Below are 22463 nucleotides of genomic sequence, written 5' to 3' on the forward strand. Positions count from 1 at the left end.
TATAGATGAGCTCTAACAGTGTGTGGGATGTTTGAAGAGGATGACAGAGAGAAAGAGATGGGAGTAGCATGCTGATGATTTAGTGCTGGTGCATCAACCAGACTGTATAAAGTGAAGATAATCGCACAGCGATACACCCAATCAATCTCATCTTCTCTGCACTCGCACATGGTTAGATTCTCCTTGTAATAAAGTAAACAATGGGCTCTTTGTCAGGTGTCAGGATGCACTGAATGGGTTGTAAAAAAAATAATCAGACTCCAATCACATAATTGTGAGGGATTTCATAGATGGATGTCCACATGCAGAGAGCTCCCTAACCTAGATGCTTTCATGCTTCATGTAAAGTGAGTGCTTACCTTACACTGTCTAAGTCTGGAAGTCTGCACTGACTATATGTGCATGTATGTAGTATGTCTGTCCCTGCATGAATGCATACCCCTGCATTAGCCATGCAAACATGCACGTGCAGATACCCACGTATCAGAATGGAGATGGCCGGCCTTTTGCTCAGACAAAGTAATTGGGTCACGTGTGTGAACAGCAGTAAAGAAGAATTTTAATCAAACTTAAGAATCCCCAATGTACATCCCTCCGGCAATCAGTTACCATCCAACTGGGGTTGATAGTGCATTATCAGCACTTTTTACTAACTCTGTATTAAAGAAAATACAATTGTGGTGATTTCAGCATCTCAGAGGTACTGTAACTGTGACCAAATTCACCATGTTGAGAGGACTAGGAGTAGTCCGTGGGAAGCAGAAAAGAGTGTTCATCCACCTCCACCTCACATAGCTCTCTCCCTCCCTCTCTATAGCGCTTTGTCTAGTAAGTAAATAGGAGCCAGGCACTGTGAGTGATGAGTTTATTAGCTCCTGCCAGCTGTGGCCAACCCTTGGGTATTATTGGTGTGGTGGCGGTGGCAGTGTGTGTGATGTTGTCAGGGTGGGGGCTCTGGGCAGGGAATGAAGAGGGGAACAGGAGGGGCGTAGGGGAGGGAGTCAGAGACAAGGGAGTACCCCATGAGAACCAGAGAAACTCCCTGGCAACGGGAGACAGGATCAACACTAAATGGGGCGCCCCCATTCATCTAGCACCGAGCAGCGACACAGAGCCAAATGACAGAGATTGAGAGAGGGCAAAGGGAGGGTGGTGCTCCTCTGTGCAAATATCTGAATGGGTGTAGAACCATTGGAGGCTGGTCAGCAGGCAACTTCCTCCAGCTCTGCACCCTCTCAAATTAGTCTGCACAGATATTAATATACAGACTGCAAGTGTCCCCGAATGTGTCACAACACTCAATTCTAACAATGATTGACATGAGAGATTTAAAAAGAATGTAGAGAGAAAAACATGCCTAAATGGATATTTAAATTCAGTTTTAAGCCCCATTAAGAATTGATAACTGTGGGAGGAATAGATATAGATCTCTTACAGAGAACATCTTCAGCAACCACAAACGTGCACGTGTACAAACACAACGCACGCACGCACGCGTGCACGTACGGCCGGCTCTTTGCTTTGATGTTAATTGCCGCAATGTCATTCATGATGAGTCAGTGAATCGCAGAGGTGTGATTGCGATTCTCAATGTGAATGTAGGGCTATTAACCGGTGCGTGCGCGCGTGTCCTCGAGCTCTGCACCGGATCCTCCGGGGGAATCCAAATGCACCACAGTGGTCAGACGCCTGCCACACCCTTCTAGAGTAAACAAAGGCAGCGACATCTGAGCCACCTGGATAGATACAGCAAACAAACGAATCTGATGGTGTTTACAGAAGCACGAGGCGTATCTGAAGGCGAGCCTAATATTATATTTACAGTGAAATTGGCTCTTGCTTATAGATGCGAGGTTATCTCCAAAACCGCCCCCTCGCTTTTACGCACACATGCGCAGGCCGCGTTTACTCCACACATGCACACACATACACACACACATTCCAAAATCTACCCCTTTGTCTTGCTCGCCTCACGGCGGTAGCCCCGAAACAGGAATTCAGCAAGGAAAGGTAGAGTGAACTGTGTATGTGTGGACCAGACTGTCTCCTCCCCCCACCACAAGCGCACACACCACACTCTCTCCTCCCCCTGTACCCCCTCCCCTCCTCCACAGCCCTGTCGGCCCCCATGCCTTTGTGTGTGTATGTGCGCGTTTTGAAGCTGACTGCGTACCCGAAAACCGTGTGACGGATGCCTTGCATAAAAAATAAGCTTTTTTGGAATTTCAAATGTATCCGTGTTATATATTCTATGGGAAATAGGAAAACCTGGAGGTGCAAGTAAAGGGGAGGAACCGGTGGACGCACGTGAATCTCTCACTTATCCAAAGCCAGGGAATAGAAAGGAGAGGAACGCGTTGCCAGCAAGTGCCGCAAATTGGACTTTCCACCATCAGCAACCCTCCTCTCTCTCCTCTCTCCTCTCTCTCGCCATCCCTGCTCCTCCTCTGTAGGTCTCCCCACTTTCTTTCCATCCAACCTCATTCTCCCAGTCTCCTTCAGTGATCCCAGAATAGCCTCACATCGGAGCGCTCTCTAAATAATAGTGGGGGGGTTTGGATTTCGGGGTGACTTGGGAGACGCCGGAGATGGATTAAAGGGACTTTGCACCGCAAAACTGGAGCAGCACGCACGACCACGCCGGGGAGCAAGGGGGCGACGGGACTCGGTGAATTCACGGAGCCCCCGGGACAGAGGTGAGTGCTCAGGCTGTCCGGTAGTATTATGGCTCTCTGACCCCGCATGCATCCCCCAGCAACCTACCGCTCCTCAGCACATGGTTTTCACGTTTCCATAATTGATGATCTCATACGCAATCTGCTGATTTCTACTTGTGGTGGAGTAACAGCTATGTTATCACTAGCCTATACAGCATTATGCTCCATTATTGCGGCTCCTTTCGATATAGTGGCTACTAAAAATCGAAACTATAACCTCCAATAGGTGATTACCTTGAGAAAACAGCAATTTAAGCAAATTGTATATTCAGTTAAACATCACTACCAATTTTTATACATTTTACTAAATTCATATTATTAGGATTAATGCCATCTTAAAATTATGGTTGAACTGTTTTATTCAATATAAAGGTAGGTGAGGTAAGTTGTGTAAACCCTCCTCCACATCAAGTGGAGCATATGGCCCTTTATATCTCTCTGGCTGTTAAAGGCCCTGCAGCGGACATGGCTTTGCGGCTGGCACTGTAACTTTATTGATGGATGGATGGATGAGTACATGGTGAATGGAAAATGATCAACTGTAAACTGTACTGTTACACTTTAAGTTCACCTCATTCTTTAATTTTCAAGTTCATGTTTGGGAGCCATGGGTCATAAAAAGAGCAGCGACTTTACACTGTGCTTTCTGATTTTAATGCTTAGTCAATGGCCTGTTGGGAGACACCATGGATCCATGTCAGTACTATACTATATTGTAATATTGTAAACACTACGCAGAAATATCTGCTTATACAGAAGCAGACCTATGTGGAATCAACCAAAACATTTTGTCAAATAATCTAATTTGACAAAATTTAAATTCATAGTGATGTTATAAAAATAGGACTGTCACTTTTCCTTGGGCATGATTAAATAAAAACTGGTTTATTTTCATATATTGATTCATCTGCCAATGATTTTCTTGATTAATGCATTATTTAGTAGTTTTTAAAATGGCATAAAACAATGAAAAATATAGGTCACAGTTTGCTAAAGCCACAGGTGACGTCTTTAAATGTCTTTCTTTGGTCTAACCAACAGTCCAAAACCTAAAACCTAAAGATATCAAGTTTACTATCACATAACACAAAGCAAATCAACAAATCCTCACATATGAGAACCTGAAACTATAGGTAATGTTTTGCAATTTTGCTTGAAAAATGACTTAATTAATTATCAAAATAGTTGCAAATGTATTTTCTGTCTATTGACTGAATAATTGTCTGATCATTTCAGCTCTGTGCCATGCAGTGCTATACTATGCAGAAATGTGCTATAATGTCCACTAAATTATAAATGCTGTAATATACAAGTGGGTGACAAATTTAAGGAAAAAACAGAATAAATGGAAAAAAGTGGAGATGCTTCCCAACAGGGCGTGAGGGGTCACTGAATGGTTTGATGAGTATGAACATGATTTGAATCATATGTCATGGCCTTCGCAGTCACCAGATCTTAAATCAGCCTAACACCTATGGGAGATTTTGGACTGATGTGTTAAACAGCATTGTCCAACACCATCCTAAAAACAAGAAATGAGGGATTAACATTTGGAAGAATGATGTTAATCTCTCTTGTTGAGTTCCAGAGATTTGGAGAATCTATGCCAAGTAGTGCTGAAGCTTTTTCTGGTGGTCCAACAACATACTAAGACACTTGATATTGGATTTTCCTTGAATTTGTCCGCCATCTGTATATTATAGTGCACTTATATAATGTAAATAATCATATATTATATTACATCATATCACCATAATCTATAGTCAACAACAGTAGCCTGACATTCAAAAAAACTCATTGTACTACACTGTACTGTGAAATACCATACTACACTACAAGTCCATACTGTCTCTTACAGCCCCACCTCCTGCGTTGGTGGTCACTAAGTCTTGTATCTTCCTCGCTGTCTGACAGACTGACACGCTGTTTCTGTCCACCGGCGGCTACATGACCCACCTCATTCACACACATACACAGAGACGAGATGTGAACAAATTGCTTTGACTATACATGCATGCAAACACTACCATGATGTTTGCAAGCACAAGCATACAGCAGCTCAGAATACACACATTTTGCAGTCACACACACATATGACGTGCCCCAGAGGACAAATGCTGGTGTGACAGATAAACGAGCCCCTTTCCTCATTGAGGAGGCTCATTCTATGCGTGCGTGCGTGTGTGTGTGCGTGCGTGCGTGTCTGCGTGTGTGCGATGTGAGTTGGGGTGAGGTTTAAATGCTGACTGGAGTAGGTCACTGAAACCAAGTGGCTGGGAGAGTGAGACCCAGGACTCAGCGTCTTCCTAAGCTGCTTTCAGCTACACTGGAATCCATCCCTCCCAATATCCTCCCTGTCTCTGATCCTCACCCGACACCAACCCCCTCTCCCTCCACCAGCAATACCAGACATACACTTCTACCAGACATACACAAACTCGTGCTACACTCTTCTGCTTTTCGTTTTTTTTTATCATTCTTCTTCTTTATGTCTTTGATCTCCACTTATCTTGTCCCTGGTTCTCACATACTCTCCTCTCCTCTCCTCTCCTCCTCTCTTCATTTCTAGCAGTCATGGAAATTAGACTGTAGACGTCTTTGATTCTCTGTGCCTTACACCGCCTCAGGGTCAGGCCCTCTTATCTTGGAGAGAAAGAGAGAAACAGACAGAAACAGCTAAGAGGGATGGAGATAAAAAAAGAAGGGGGAGAGGTAGAGAGAGAGGTGTTAAGAAAGACAGATGGACAGATAGTAAGAGAAGGGAAGGTGTAGAAAGGTAGAAAAAGCAGAGACAGGGATTTGTAGACATATACTGCAAAAAGACAAAACAGGGAAGAGAAAGAAAGGCAGAGAAAGGGCCAATGAGAGAGAAATAAGCAAAGCCAAATAAAAACCGAGCAAAAGACAAGATAAAATGGAGAGACAGAAGTACAGAGAGGAAGATGACAGAGGCAGAAAGAGGTAGAGTGGTTGTATGGGAGCTACACAGCTTTCAGCCAAGATGAGTTTCTTGAAGGATAGTATTTTTGGATTGAAGCCTCAGATCAGCTGATTCTGTGCTCATATTCAATCTGCCTTAAATTTGACCATTTGTGTGCCAAAAAAGTAAAACTGCAAGTAGAAAATGGCATTTACGCAATCATGGGAGACCAAAACTCTCTGAAACTCATTCTAAATAGTGCAATTCATTTTAGTTGGGTCAGCAGGTCTGTGACACAAACCAGGTTTCATTGCATGTTTTAGAGAGTGACACACCTGAGGCTTTTGAGCAAAACCAGATCCTCACTTTCTTCATATTGGCTAATATGCAATTTATATTAAAAGTCATTATTGACCAAACAAAAGCAAACTGAGATATCACACAAAGAGTAAAAGATATGGAACTAGGGGTAATACAGAGAAAGAAAAAGAGAGGTTAAGAAAAAAGTGTTGGCAAAATGAAGGCAGATTGGTAGGAAGAGGAGGGGATGGAAGGTGATTGAGAAAGTGATAAGTAAAATGGGACACAGAAAAGGTGGGAGAGGTAAATAGGGTGAGATTGAGTGAGAGAGAAGGAAGGAAATGGGTAGAGGACAGAGATGCAGAGATATAAAGACAGAAATGTGAAGAAATATGGAGCTGTAGGGAGAACTGTGAATATTTAACTCTGTTTAGTTTTCCATGTGGGCCCTTGGCTCTTACTTCTCTCTGAGGCCTTCTGAGTGCCTACAGGTTACTGATGGCAGGAGATGTCTGCATGTGTGTATATCTATGAGTTTGTGAGGAAGATGAATTTAGTGTATAGCAACGATTTGGAAGTTAAAAACTTCGTTTTGAATTAGAATTTAATCTTTTTTCTGTTTGTAGATTCCACCATGACTCTTCAGCATAGAGCTTAATAACCTTGCGTGTGTTTCTGTCTCACCATATGTGTATTAGCAAACAAATGTGGTCATTAAATGTGCATGTGCAGAGTTCTAGGCCTAATTATTGATGTATGGGTGGGCAAAAACAAATAATGCACCTCATTACCAAACAACACTACAACAAAATAGCTCTATTTACTAACACAAGGTCTCATTCTTCAAACTAATGCATTTAAATTTGTGCAAATTTGTGCAATATAAAACCTTTCAGCCTTGACCGGCCTTCGAAAACTTTTTTGACCCTATGTTTCATTCATCAGATAAGTCCTGGCCTGGCAGAAGTTTGAGCGTCTTTTTGATGCTTTCAGAAATATTGATGGTGGAAATCCATGAAAGTGCTCTGAAACTCCTTTCTGACATCTTTTCGCAATCTGTTATCCCACCAGGCTGTGACTGGACCCACCCCAAGATGACGTCCCCCAAAAACAAAGCCAAGAAGAAACCACCCAAAGACAGCATGACGCTGCTGCCATGCTTTTATTTTGTAGAGGTATGTGTGAATAGATTGGATGTATTGATAAATCACCATTTTTATGGGCTTGGTGCTTGGTCAACATGACTCACTACATTTACTTACTGAGTCACTCTTTCTGCTGTATAGAGTCATACTAACAGTGAGTTTTTTATGTTGATTGCACCTGGTTGCTTCTGACCTCTATTGAAAGCAAAGTTTGATGTTCACAAGCAAATATTATGGTGCCATCACTTTCTTCTTTTCCCGTGTGGGTGTGTACTTGTGCTTGCTATATAGTGAGGACTGAAACACGTTTTTTACCTACAGAGTGCGGACATTTTGGCCGGTCCTCACAACTTCAAAGGGCTGTTTGAGGGTTAAGACTTGGTTTTAGGGGTTAGGTTAGAATTAGGTTAGGGTTAGGCATTTAGTCGTCGTGTGTGTGTGTGAAGGTGTTGTTGTGGCAAGAGTTGAGCTAAAACAGTGGATGAATCACCTCTTTCCAGGCAAATATTAAATGCTAGTCACTCTTTGCTTTGTCCTTGTCCTTGTGCGTGTGTGTGTGTGTGTGTGTGTGTGTGTGTGTGTGTGTGTGTGCGCATATGCCTGTCTAGCTCCCCATCGTCCTGTCCTCCCTGGTGTCCCTGTACTTCCTGGAATTGACAGATGTGTTGTCCCCGGCGATGGTGGGCTTCCGTTGCCATGACCGTGACCTCTCCATGCCCTACGTGGAGACGGGCGATGAGCTCATTCCTCTGTTGATGCTGCTGAGCTTGGCCTTCGCTGGTCCTGCAGCGTCCGTAAGTCCATCTCACACACACACACACACAATTGATTGCAAATACAGAGGAAAAATTATATTCATTTGGAGTTATTTTTCTGGTCACCTGATGAATGTAAGTTCAATATCTGCTCTGCTTTTAGCTCTCTTTTGGTCTCCGCCAACTCCTGAGAAAAATCTGTTGATCTTTAGCTTGCTAGGTATTCGACTTTTTTCACTAGCTAGTCACTAACAATGCTATTTGGTGCTGGGCAGGTAGTGTACAGTTGGTTTATCAGATCTTTTTTTCACCTGACAACAGATGCCACTGCTGGAAAATGGACTGATGAGAGCTGAATTTGCAGTCTGTAACACCAAAACAATAAGCTAAACAAAGCTAAAAAGCTTGTTGAGTAATTATTCCCAGTGGGTTTGTCACTGAGTGACATTTGATCCATTGTTCATATAAAAATGTTGACTAGTGACGCAAAATTTTCCCATATTGGAGTCACAAGGATAAAATATTTTCACAGAGGATCAGTGATCTAATGTGTTTCTTGGGGTTTGAGGGTTTGTTTGTGAGTTCTGCACACATACATCACACAGAAACGCTTGTGTACAGACAAATACATAGATCACACAAATATGCAAACGTACAGCTTCTCGAACACTCACAAAGCAAATTCAATCTCCTCTCAGAATCACGCAGAATCAATGGACACACATGGACACATAAATTCACACCTGACATTCCAATACACACCATCAAACACGCCACGGGCCCGCCAGTCAATACACACACACACACTCACACACAGAAACGCACACTGTTAATCCATCAGCAGCATAGAAATGAGCAGACCTCTCCAACAGTCATCTATCACTCAGATTGAAAGTGATCACTATTCAATAGCACCCTGCCTTCATTCTCTCTCTTTTGCTCTCTCTCACTGTAGATATTTGACATTAATAGCACTTTCACCTTGTTTCTTTGTTTTTTTCTCTTTTTGTCTCTTTCTTTCTTTGTTCTTTTTTCTATATTTCTTTCAGTGCCTTACGGTGTGTACTATATGACAGAAATGCGTAGAATATTCAAAAAGTAGGTTTGTTTATATGTTCCTTTCTCACCTTTTACCTACTTCTCTCCCTCTTTCTGTAGATAATGATGGGGGAGGGCCTGATGTACTGTATGCAATCCAAACTGAAGACATGTCCCAAGTCGGAGAGCAGCATCAATGCTGGAGGCTGCAGCTTCAACTCCTTCCTACGCAGAACAGTGCGCTTCGTCGGTACATCCAACTACCAAACCTTTTGGGGTTATTTGGAGGGAGTTTTAGGAAGTCACATTCTAATCCACAGCATCTAACAGTTAGGGAATAGGGTTCAGGGTTTGCTCTTGAAAACTATGATAGGATACATGGCTGTTGCTATGGACATAACAATAGTTGTGGTGTAGAGGCCATCTTTTAGAGGGTCTCATTAACTACATGGTTTGTCAAACAGCATTATTTTCCCATATATGAAGCCTATAAAAAGCATTTTTATCACATGATCCAAAACAAACACCTCACTGAAGTGATTCCTGATGGGGTGTATTTAAGTATATTGGTAGCTGCATAAGTGTGACAGCATTTCAGAAGCAATGTTCAGGCTCAAATGTGTTTTTTCTCACAAGTATTTTTCAGTTTAAGCATACATTTTTCTCTTTTGGAGTTCTACATTGCATTGTGTTTCATGTCTGTTATTTTTTTCATGTTATCACTGTCCAAATAACTAAAATGAATTTTGCATATGGCCATCGGACAGATGGCTAATCCTTCAAAGTAAGGTTGTGAAAGATTAACATGTCCCTAGATATATATTACATTTGGTCTTAGGTTACCAACAGCGTTAACATTGTAAATAGCAGTTTGCTGTCAGTAGTTAGGAACAAAATGTTTTTAAGATGGAAATCAGTTTTGGCTCAGACAAATTATTCCACTTCCCAGCTGAGCCCCCAACCTGATCCCACTTTTTAGAGTAGGGAAATAAGCTAATTACATGCATTAAATGAAGGGTGACTTAAAATGAAATAGGCATGATATAATGCTCCACGGGAAATATCTTGAGGCAGACTTTGAGCTTTGAATTGAAAAGAGTAATTAATTCACCTTGCCAAATTTCACTTTCTGCGGAAAAGCTTCATAACATAACAAACTGAAGGCTTGTGGTGTCACTTCAGGTTGCTGGAGCAAATTCAACATTGTTTTCGACTGCAGGTGTTCATAAATGAACAGCTCAATGTGAAGAAACCACCAGGGGCTTTGAGTTCATCTACCAAGGCTACCTTACCATCTCTATCTCTGTCTCTTACCTCTCTCTCCCTCAGGTGTCCATGTGTTCGGTCTCCTGGCAACAGCCCTGGTGACAGATGTCATCCAGTTAGCTACTGGTTACCACGCCCCTTTCTTCCTCACCGTCTGCCAGCCCAATTACACGGCCCCGGGAGTGTCATGTGATAACAATGCCTATATCACACGGGACATCTGCATGGGGAAAGACCAGTATGCCATCATGTCAGCTAGGTAAGACATACACATATGTAGAGAGATTTAAAACAGCATCTATGGACACACAGAAAGTCTCAGCTTGCCTGAATTCAAAATCTGTATCCCCATATACAAAAGAATAGAAAACATATGAAGACACAGATATACAGTGCATTCATCACTATAAAGTATCAGTTTATTTGAACAGGATGTTGGGTTTTGTGCTTCTTATCTCCCTAGCTGGCTGCTCTCATGCCATTAAATCAGAATTCAGCAATGTTAGATCCCTTTGCTTGCTAGTTTGCTTTATCAGAAAATGCCACAGAACACATTGAGTTACAAAGGATTTACAGTAGTTGCACAGTATAATGTATATTGCTACACATCACTCTCTTGCAGGAGTGTATATGCAAACTACAAGATGACGAGTCATCAAAACGAATTTGCATTTGAAGGGGATTACAGGAGATTAAAGTAGCAAAGGAGTGAAATTGTTGTTGTTGTCACAGTTGGATTTTTTAAATAATGCAAGATTTGCTTATTAATATGCTGCTTCATAAAGTTTATTTGTTCAACAAGACTTATAATGCCCTTACAAATTCTCATTGTACCCAGCTGTAGCATCTCACGCTACAGCATATGGGTATTAGACAGGAATAATAAGTGCATACATAGAAAAGATTACAGCTAAATATAGCTGATATAGGGATAACCCCAGAAGTACAAACGCACAAATGTCTGTATTCTATGCTTGTGAGGACCCATACTGACATAATGCATTCCCTAGCTCCTAACCCTAACCTTTAAGGAATAGTTTGACATTTTGGATAATACGCTTATCCGCTTTCTGGCGGAGAGTTAGATGAGAAGATTGAGACCACTCTCATATGTTAAATATAAGGTTACAGCCAGCGGTCCGTTATCTTAAACCAATGTGTCAAAATGACAATTTTCCTTTTTACGAGGGGCTGAGTGCTGGACTATTTCTTGGCCAGGAGCACACAAAATGTGTTGTTTATACATTTTAGCTTTGGTACGGGTTTAAAAATTGAGATAACGTGTTTTATGATGTTTTCCTCTTCCCAGTCTTTGTGCTAAGCTAAGCTAACCAGCTGCAAGCTGTAGGTTAAATTGAATGGACAAATAAGAGCGTGGCATCAATCTTCTCATCTAACTCTGCAAGAAAGCAAATTAGCGTATTTCCCAAAATGTCAAACTATTGCTTTAGCAACCACAACTAAATGCTTACCCCAACATTTAGCATACACTTAACCTAACGTAATTCTATCCTGAAGCCTAAAACCAGCTGAAAAGTACTAACTTTTAAAAAATGTCCTCACTTTTAAGGTGAAAACTTAACACTCTTTGCCTTAGTCTACCAGAATGCTCACCTAATCAACACATACATACACACAGATTTAGCCCTGAAAAAATGGGAGAAGGTTAACACAATAGTGCAAGACACAAGGATAAATACACTCACACAAAGAGTGCCTTAATAAGGCAAATTAAATGAGACTGGTGATTCAGTTTTCTTAACTCTAAATTAGCGGTTTTGACCGCAGCTCATTCACTCTCCCTTAATGTTCCCACTAATGCCCCATGGTATTCTGTTTGTGTTTATTAAGGCTCACATCCAAGGACGCACACTCAGTTTGACAAACACAGTTGGGCAGACGCTCAGGTTTTAATGCCAAGTACAATCCCAACATCACAAATAACATGAGCCAGCATGACAGTTTTATTCAGGTTTATTCAAGAGGCAATAAAAACACTCAGAATCCACACAGCATTTTTTTGTGAAAACATGAATCTCTCTTTCTCTCTCTGCCCTCACACCTAATTCTCCCTGTTTCTCCCCTCAGGAAAACATTTCCATCCCAGCATGCAACGCTCTCTGGCTTCGCTGCTGTCTATATCTCCGTAAGCACATCCGTGTCTTACTTGCCTTCTGTGTTTGTGTACCCTGAAGATGATGTATTTGCATCATATACTGCATACTACATACTTACTACTTGCATGTGTTTCTCAATGTGTGTGTGATTTATTGGGTGTATCTCTCTTATTTTACATTCAGGGTTAAATAATAACTATTTAACCCTCTTTTGTTTTACATTTTGGTAAATACCTTGATGATACATTAATATTACTGCAGTGTTTTTGCACTACATTTCCTAATATTTTGAATTTTTCTTTCATAAATGTTCACAATTTAGTGCAGATTTCTTTACCTGTTCAATTATCTGTGTTAATGATAACTATCCAGATGCTCTTCTACTTAGTCTTAACAAACATTGCTGCTGGCAACATAAAATTAGTTCCTGCATATTAGAGGATTTCTAGCTGGAATAAAATCACTGCAACTTCATACATTCACAAATTGCATTATAGTGTTTACTCACTGAGAGATTTCCTGATTTCTGACTACAGGCCAAAGAGCCATCCAAATTAAAACACATTAAAAGAATAACAGAAACTGTCATTTAATATCAGATTTCAGTGTTCACTGTTACATTCGAGTGCATGTTGGGTAGCTTTTTGCCATTCTGCAGTCCGGTGCAGCAGTATGTGAACTGTACAGCAAAGTAGCACTGTCATTTTTCCATGAGGTAACACCCTCCTACACACATACCCTCCTCCACCAATGGCTATTGCGAGCTACTGGCCATATCACTGCTGCCTGACTGAGCCCAGAGTGTGCTCATTAAAGCTCACCAGACAGATTTCTGATGAGAGAGGAAAGGCAGGAGAGGAGGGGAAAAGCAGCTGTTTTGGTTGCTAGAGTTACAACATGTTGTCTAATCTCTGCAAAGGTGAAAAGCAGCCCAAACACACTGATGTCAGAAAAATTTTCTTCAGTATTGTTCTTCACTGCCCACCAAGTCAAGACATGTATTTCAGTACATTTCATGTAGGCAGTCTCAAAAAAACCTATGTGGAAAATTATAATGAAGTGAAATAATTCCACTTGTTTCCACTCTACCTCCTCTCCACGTTTTTTTTTAATTTGCTAACTCAACTGATAAAGAAGAACACCTCACAAGGCAGACAAAATTTGAATTGCATTGGAAATGTCACCCTGTTGACAGATGACTTCTTCCCCCTCTTTCGTTTGAAGAAAAGTAGGATTTTTATGCTCAATACTGGATGGACAAGCTTGTTAAAATGGACATTTTTGCAAAGCTTGCTTTTCTGTCACTTGCCTGTCCTCCACTTTATGTAATTGAAATATAGTGTGTATGCAGAGAATTTTAATGTAACTGTAAATATATTCTCTCTCCCTTCATATGTCCCTCCTGCTTACTTCCCCACTCTGTTTTACTGTCAGAATATTCATCTTAATGAACCAGTTAACCTCATATGCAGCATAAACCTTTTTTGCTTACAAAAGCTCTAACTATCAATTAAGGTGGTATCTTTTACAGAATTTTCATGAACAAATACAATATGAGATGGTTCATTTAACTTTTTCAATATAATGTCACTTAGTGAACACTTTCTTCCAGAAGAGGCAGGAACATAGGGTGACATATAAGAGCGGAGGTCGAAGTACTCAGGTGGACTATATCTTGTGTAGACGTTGTAATCTGAAAGAGACCAATGACTGTAAAGTAGTGGTAGGGGAGAGTGTAGCCAGACAACACAGGATGGTAGTGTGTAAAATGACTCTGGTGGTGAGGAAGATGAAGAGGACAAAGGCAGAGCAGAGGACGAAGTGGTGGAAGTTGAAAAAGGAAGAATGTCGTGTAGTTTTCAGGGAGGAGCTGAGACAGACTCTGGGTGGTCAGGAAGTGCTCCCAGATGACTGGACCACTACAGCTAATGTGATCAGGGAGACAGGTAGGAGGGTACTTGGTGTGTCATCTGGAAAGAGGAAAGCGGACAAGGAGACTTGGTGGTGGAACGAGGAAGTGCAGGAGTGTATAGAGAGAAAGAGGTTAGCTAAGAAGAAGTGGGACACTGAGAGGACTGAAGAGAGTAGACAGGAGTACAGGGAGATGCAGCGTAAGGTGAAGGTAGAGGTGGCAAAGGCGAAACAAAGAGCATATGAGGACTTGTATGCTAGGTTGGACACTAAAGAGGGAGAGATGGATTTGTACAGGTTGGCCAGACAAAGAGATAGAGATGGGAAGGATGTGCAGCAGATTAGGGTGATTAAAGATAAGGATGGAAATATAGTGACAAGTGCCAGGAGTGTGAAGGGAAGATGGAAGGAGTACTTTGAAGAGTTGATGAATGAGGAAAATGAAAGGGAACGAAGAGTAGAAGAAATGACTGGTGTGGAGCAGGAAGTAGCAAAGATTAGCAAGAGTGAAGTGAGGAGGACGTTGAAGAGGATGAAGAGTGGAAAGGCAGTTGGTCCTGATGACATACCTGTGGAGGTATGGAAGTGTCTAGGAGAGGTGGCAGTAGAGTTTCTGACTAGTTTGTTTAACAAGATCTTGGAGAGTGAGAGGATGCCCGAGGAATGGAGGAGAAGTGTACTGGTGCCAATTTTTAAGAACAAGGGAGATGTGCAGAGCTGTGGCAACTACAGAGGAATAAAGCTGATGAGCCATACAATGAAGTTGTGGGAAAGAATAGTGGAAGCTAGGTTAAGGGCAGAGGTGAGCATTTGTGAGCAGCAATATGGTTTCATGCCTAGAAAGAGTACAACAGATGCAGTATTTGCTTTGTGGATGCTCATGGAGAAGTACAGAGAAGGTCAGTTGCATTGTGTCTTCGTAGATTTAGAGAAAGCGTATGACAGGGTGCCGAGAGAGGAGCTGTGGTATTGTATGAGGAAGTCTGGAGTGGCAGAGAAGTATGTTAGAGTGGTGCAGGACATGTATGAGAGCTGTAAGACCGTGGTGAGGTGTGCTGTAGGTGTGACAGAGGAGTTCAAGGTGGAGGTGGGTTTGCATCAAGGATCGGCTCTGAGCCCCTTCTTGTTTGCTCTGGTGATGGACAGGCTGACAGATGAGGTTAGACAGGAATCTCCATGGACTATGATGTTTGCGGATGACATTGTGATTTGTAGTGAGAGCAGGGAGCAGGTGGAGGAAAATCTAGAGAGATGGAGGTCTGCTCTGGAAAACAGAGGAATGAAGCTTAGACAGAATACATGTGTGTCAATGAGAGGGACCCAGGTGGAACGGTGAGGTTACAGGGAGCAGAGGTGAAGAAGGTGCAGGACTTTAAGTACTTAGGGTCAACGGTTCAGAGCAATGGAGACTGTGGAAAAGAGGTGAAGAGGCGAGTGCAAGCAGGTTGGAACGGGTGGAGAAAAGTGTCAGGTGTGTTGTGTGATAAAAGAGTATCAGCAAGAATGAAAGGAAAGGTGTTCAAGACGGTGGTGAGACCAGTGATGTTGTACAGCTTAGAGACAGTGGCACTGAAGAAGACAAGAGGCAGAGTTGGAGGTAGCAGAGCTTAAGATGTTGAGGTTCTCTTTGGGAGTGATGAGGAAGGACAGGATTAGGAATGAGTACATCAGAGGGACAGCTCATGTTAGATGTTTTGGAGATAAAGTCAGAGAGGCCAGATTGAGGTGGTTTGGACATGTTCAGAGGAGAGACTGTGAATATATTGGTAGAAGGATGCTGAGGTTGGAGCTGCCAGGCAGGAGGTCTAGAGGAAGACCAAAGAGGAGATTTATGGATGTAGTGAAGAGGATGCAGAGGACAGGGTTAGATGGAGGCACATGATTCACTGTGGCGACCCAGCCAACAGCCAAAAGGAAAAGAAGAATATAATGTCACTTAAAAGAGAATTCTTCCAGTAAGTGGAGTTGCTTTGGAAACAAGTGAGATTTTGTCACCTAGTTGGATAAAGTTGGATAAATAAATCAACATTTTGGGAATATGATTATTTGTTGTTTTGCTAGGACATTAAGGACACAGTTAGTTTAGCTAACCGGCTCCTGGCTGTTAACAGACAGATATGAGAGTCTTCCCATTTAACTCGGCAAGTGTATTTCTCAAAATGTCAAATTATTCCTTTATTAACAAAGTTTAAGATGTACAGGATGATTGCAATATCTTTCCTTCATTGCTCTAAACTGTAAATCTTTCAACTGTTGAGGTCAAACTTTTGTTACAGTGTGTTATTTTGCCTTTTAATGACATCTCCACCCCAGTCTCCATATGTCTGGCTGTGTGTCTTTTGCATATTGATGTGTGCCTCTCTCACCACAGATGTATTTCAATGCCAGCATCAGCAGCACAACAAAGCTGCTGAAGCCGTTGCTGGTGTTTGCTTTCTGTATGGCGGCGGGCCTTGCCGGGCTGACACAGATAACTCAGCACCGCAGTCACCCAATAGATGTATACGTGGGATACCTCATAGGAGCCGGCATCGGAGTCTACCTGGTTAGTTAAACAAAGTGCACGAGTGCAAGAGTGTGTATGGCAAGCATAGTGCAAGATTTATCAGACTTGTCAAGCTCTATACTAAAATCTGTAGGCAAAATATATTAAAGGACTTAATTTATTTTGCTGGTGTCAAGATAATTACTCCTTTAATGATAATGTAACTCGCTGAAAGACATTGGAACAAGTGAAATTGTCTTGTGGATTTAGTTTGTGAAATGAGTGCCAGCATATGTTTGTATGTATTTAAGGATTTGTTTTGTCCCCAGGGACTAGTTAAAACTCAGCATGCAGCGTGGTGGGAATGACCAAATAAACATAAATAGATTTTTAGTTTAGTTGTTTTGCTGTGACTGAATTGTCCCATTGTATTATTCTAACACTATCACAGCATGTGCTAACAAATGCTTCTTTTTTCATCACCTCTCCTCTCCGTGTGGCTTCCATACTTTTCTCTCCCAGCAGTTTTTTTTTTGGCAGGTTCTATATATAGCTTTTTCTATTACAGAGGGAAGGGAGAAAGAATGAATAATCCGATAAGAATTCTCTGGAACAATTTCACACTTCATTTTAAGAAAACTTGTCGTTGCCATTTTCCACGCTTCCCTCCTCCTCTCAGTCTCTTTCTCTCTCGTCTTTCAGTTTTTAAGAGGGGGAGCTTTTTCCCATCATTAAAGGATGAATTCTGAGAGAGGGGGAAGAAAGTGATTCATGCTGACCTCAGACTAAACAGGAGGGAGAAGGAGAGATGCCTATTCATGCACTTGCTCCCCACTAATAGGAATATACTTTTTTCCCCCTCCCAAAGATTAAAGTAAACACATTTCCACGGTTAAGTCTTTATTTAACATGCTGGGTACTTCGATCTCCTCATTTATTTCTCCTCCCCACCTCCCTCCCTGTATTCCTCTGTCCTCTGTCAGGCTGTGTACGCAGTGGGAAACTTCAAAGCATCAGAAGAAGATGCTCTCTCTTTACAAAGACTGACCCCAGCTCAGCAGAAGGACGGCCTGAGGGTGCTGAGTCAGCGGAGTCATGACTCCCTGTACAGGAAGACTCCCAGGGTGTCTGAGAGCAGAGAGGAGCTTGGGGTGGGGCTGGGGTCCGGGGCCCGCAGTAAGGTGAGGAGGGAGAAGGCATCCCTGGCCTCCCTCAAAAGAGCGAGTGCTGATGTGGAGCTACTGGCAACCCGGGGTCCCATGGGCAAGGAAACCATGGTAACCTTCAGCAACACCTTGCCCCGAGTCGCAAACGGCAACAGCCCCATCTCCCCCTCAGATGAGCCAGCTACCACACAGCGTCACATGACCTTCAATGTGCCCTTTGACCCCCAAAGGTCTCGGCAGCTGGTGTCAGAGTGGAAGCAGCGCTCGCTGGAGCTCCGCAGCCAGAGCTCACGAGACGAGGAGGAGGTAATGGACGAAAGAGATGGAGGAGATGAAGGAGGAGCAGCAGCAGGAGAGGGAGGAGACCAGGAGATGCCTTCTTCTCTTTATCCCACAGTGCAAGCCAACAAGGGCATTGCCACACCGACTGGAGCCAGGATGGTGGTGGCACCCCCACTCATTCATATCCCTGAGGAGGCCTCTCGGCCGCCGCCTGTCTCCCCCAAGAGTGCCAAGACCCGCGCCAAGTGGCTGTCACTCACTGAGGGAGGAGGGGTGAAAGAGCCGGGAACAGGTCCCATTGCGGTGTCGACTCCCCGCGTGCCCAACACACAGCCCAACCAGCCGCCCAGCCAGCAAAGAGTCACTCAGGTGAGGAAGAAATTAGAGAATGAATGCCTGCAAATCATAATAACAACATTATTTTGAGCAGTCATTTTTCATTCTTTAATTTCGAGTGGCATGCAGCCAGTTCTGAAAAATATAGTTTAGACAGGATAGGAAATTTAATAGCTGCAAAATGCTGTGTGCTACACACCTATGATTTATTTTGTTGGTAAAATCAAAACAGAACATGGGTGGACGCAATTTCACTGATTAATTTCCAATATAAAATACACTCACAAGGGTTCAAACATTAAAAATTACATTAAAAACAGTTAAATCTTATTAACATGTCTCTGAGGGATATTGATATGTTACTATATGTATAGGTTACTATTACCCTTAGCAAATTTGTAAATACAAATTGCTGATTTCTATAGTAGCTGCTTTTCTTGATCGATCGTGTCACATGATCTTCCTCAGCAGATTGAGTTGCCCAGTTGTCATATTGTAAATGTTATTTCCACTCCTCTGAGCTTGAGATAAAAAGTTAATTGTTTACCGTATCAACAAGGTCCATTTGGTAGCTGATCTGGAGCAGCTATTTGGCACTCCCCTAAGCACTTATGGCATCTTTCCTATGTACATTCTGATGAGATTTTCTTCTGTCCTGCAGGTGATAGCCATGTCTAAGCAGCAGGGTCACGGACCCATCTCTTCATCCGCTAAGACATCAGAAGGTGGCTCCTCCTCCGGCGGGGGGTCCAACTGCTCCGAGTCGCCCTATTACCGGATCCCATCTGATCGAGACAGCTGCACTGGGAGCAACCCGGGGAGCATCGCCGGAAGTGGGAGCATTGTCACAATCGACGCTCATGCCCCTCACCACCCGGTGGTGCGTGTGTCAGCCAATAACGGGAAGCCGTGGGAGTGGAGAAACACCATCAGCGGTAACATGATGGCCGCCGACACAGCAGGGGACAAACATCGCGTAGCGCTGCAGCGACAGGACAATGTTAGTCACTACCGGGATTACCGGACACTCCCAGTGAAAACGGACTCGCTCTGCTCCTCCTCGGCCAGCAGCAGCGTAGAGGGAGGAGGGGAGCTACCTCCCCCACCTCTCCCCACCTCCTCCTCCCCTCTGCCTCCCCCCTCTCAAATGTTGTCATCCCCTCTACCTCCACCGCCTCCTCACTCGTCTTCTTCCCCTTTGCCTCCCCCTCTACACCAAAGCTCCTCTCCAATGCCTCCTCCTCTCCCTCACCCTGCCTCCTCTCACATGCCTCCCCCTCCTAACCTGTCCTCTCAAATGCCCCCACCTCCTCACCCATCTTCCTCCCAAATGCCCCCACCTCCTCACCCATCTTCTTCCCAAATGCCCCCACCTCCACACCCATCCTCCTGTCAAATGCCCCCACCTCCTCACCCATCCTCCTGTCAAATGCCTCCACCTCCACATCCATCTTCTTCCCCTTTGCCACCTCCACCCCACCCCTCATCCTCCATGCATCCACCTCCTCACCCGTCCTGCTCCAGCATGCTTCCCCCTCCTCCCCATCCTGACTTACTGATGGACAGCCACAGCCAGGCACTGTCCCGCTCCTCCACCCTGCCTCGTCGGCCCTCTGTCTCCGCCCGCAGCCATGCTGAGCAGGAGCACTACTACAAGGCCATGCAGAATGAGAGGATGTTATAGTGAAGGGGAAAGGCGACAGTCATCATTGTCATATCAATGATTGTACTTCAAAAGACTCAGCTGAAAGAGACAGTGAAACAAAGTAGATTGTGGCAGGTGAACAGAGATTTATGACTTTTGAAAAATGACAAAAAGGTTTAGAGACCCTGAATCCAGAACAGCAGCTTCAGTCAAAATGCTGGAAATGAAGAGGCATCAGGGGTGGAGGACCACAGGGCAGTCTGGCAGCTCACACACACTCAGCAGGGGATCTGGTTTTTCCCTGCTCACACATACTGCCCACAGCGCCGGCTCAACGGCCCTGAGTGGGAAAAGAACAGACAAGGGAAGAAAGAGGAGTCAAAGTGGAGTGAAAAATTTAAAACCCTAGTTTCAGCAGTCACATCCTCTGTGTTTCTATAAGACACTTTCAAAGAAGGAATGGAAGAGGCTGCAGCTGAAAGAGAGATATTACAATGAACAGTCGGGAGTTTGCTAAATCAAGTTTCCCTTGAGAGGGGGGATAAGACTGAGAAAACAAAACAACTACAGGCAATACTAGCTCTCCTTAAACTAGCGCAGCTGTTTGCGGTTGCCAGCCATTACACACAGAGAAATTTCCGTTGTAACCAGCTGAAAAACTCAACTTCAATGCACCCAAAAGCTATGAATAAAGAAAAGAAGTTCAACCACAGGTTCAACAGTATTAGCCACAACCCACAAAAGCATGAGTCTGTTTACCCCTCTGAATAAACAAACAAAATGGGGAATTTTATGTTTGACGGCAAGCAAATCTGTCAGTATCCACCAGAGAGAGCCAGCTTAGGAAGTGTTACTTCTGGATGGGGTGTAAGAAGGAGGAGGAGGGGTGGGTATAAGGAGGATCACGCACAGTTGGGCACCCCTATACAGACGTCACTGAATGGATTACTGTTGTAAACATGAGAGGCAGTGGAATGGAAAGAGAATTGTTCCTAAAGTTAAGAGGGTGGCTGGGCTGCACAGCACAGCAAGCCAGGCAGCCAGTCTGTCTTTGCTGTGTGCAAAACCTGCCGCGGAGCCTGAAGCAGCACTAAGGAGATTAACGTTTGTTTATCAAACCATGCTAGCACACTCTTCCCTCCGTAGCCCTTCACATTGGCCCTCTGGCAAGTCACAATGGTGACGTGAATGTTAATGCAAAGCTGCCCAGTCAGTAGTGCAGTCCGCCATCACCACCAACAAGCACATTGGCTGAACCAGGTGTTGCTTGGATGCGGCTTGTGTTGCTGGCAAAGGTTTTGGTACCACTTTCTAACTATGCATACTTTATAAGTTGCTTTATTAATGATAGTTTATTTATGCTTTACAGATCAGTTTACTTATGCTTTACAGATCAGTAATAAGACATTCTTAAGAGCAACTTTTGGGTTGTCAGGTTGTAAAACATATTTAATTGGTGTACCTTTGTCTTTTTATCAAGCTATTTTATTTTTCAGGAAGAGCTCTGCAGGAAGACTAAATAATATTTACAATATTAACTCCTGATTTTTTTATTCATCCATCTGTCCATACATTATCTATACCCATTTATCTTTGGCAGGTTCACAAGAAATCGCCAGTCTATCACAGGGCTACCCTTATTTAAGTATGCCTGATTAGAAAGTGATGCCAAGATTGTTTTTATATGAAATAAATTCCTAATTTGTTGAGCAGCTGACAGTATAAACAGCCAACCAACACCATGACAGATAAAAAAATGTCGACAAAACAATCTCAACTCAAGGTCCACTTGCTCACTTGTGTATTTATACTATGTTGTATAAAATTGTTATATGGTACCTATCATTTCATACATCGAAGTTTTTTCAAACTATCAGAAGATATTCCGTCCAATGACAAGTGCTTTATTTTAGATCGTGCTTTGATCATATTTTAATGAAAGATACAGACTCACACACAGATGAAAAAGTTGGTTTTCACTCATGCACCACAACATCTGAAGGGTACATGAACTGATTTTGTAAAGTTGTGCTAGGAAGGGGCGAGTTAAATGGAACAAGTTGTATTTTGTAGTGGAGCTCCTCAGACGAGGAGCTGGTAGATAATGTTGCTCGTTGGTTTGTGCTGCATGTGTGTGTTTTTTTTTACTTCTGTGCTTCAAGTCTGCGCCGTTACCTTTGACAGACAGACATGCTGCATTTTTCAGTGCTGGTGATCATCGTACTACTTTCCCCCATTTTGACTGTAAAAATACTTGATATTACCTAATATTATTAATACTATTATCATTCCGCAGTCCTTTTTTATGGGCTAATGTTTTCTATCTGTGGTGATGTGTAACATTAATAATCTGATTGAATAAAAACTGAAGACTTCTTAA

The 22463-nt window shown here is 43.0% G+C and overlaps 1 protein-coding gene across 1 annotated transcript; it reads left to right on the plus strand.

Annotated features, from left to right (window-relative positions):
• The first annotated feature begins 2099 nt into the window (after positions 1–2099).
• Positions 2100–22463, plus strand: LOC122861889 (phospholipid phosphatase-related protein type 3-like). Its single transcript, XM_044166915.1, has 9 exons — positions 2100–2696; positions 7009–7112; positions 7691–7876; positions 8996–9125; positions 10205–10400; positions 12230–12287; positions 16541–16714; positions 17638–18471; positions 19100–22463. Exons 2-9 carry the CDS (start codon positions 7032–7034, stop codon positions 20120–20122), a joined length of 2682 nt encoding a protein of 893 aa, XP_044022850.1. The 5' UTR covers positions 2100–2696; positions 7009–7031; the 3' UTR covers positions 20123–22463.

Source organism: Siniperca chuatsi, linkage group LG15, assembly GCF_020085105.1.
Source record: "Siniperca chuatsi isolate FFG_IHB_CAS linkage group LG15, ASM2008510v1, whole genome shotgun sequence".
NCBI lineage: Eukaryota > Metazoa > Chordata > Actinopteri > Centrarchiformes > Sinipercidae > Siniperca > Siniperca chuatsi.

Excerpts from the sequence above, each read along its gene's own strand:
- LOC122861889 (XM_044166915.1), top strand. The coding sequence starts at position 7,032 with ATGACGTCCCCCAAAAACAAAGCCAAGAAGAAACCACCCAAAGACAGC. Across the intron at positions 7,113-7,690 it reads CATGCTTTTATTTTGTAGAG|CTCCCCATCGTCCTGTCCTC; the intron begins GTATGTGTGAAT and ends ATGCCTGTCTAG. Across the intron at positions 9,126-10,204 it reads CAGAACAGTGCGCTTCGTCG|GTGTCCATGTGTTCGGTCTC; the intron begins GTACATCCAACT and ends TCTCTCCCTCAG.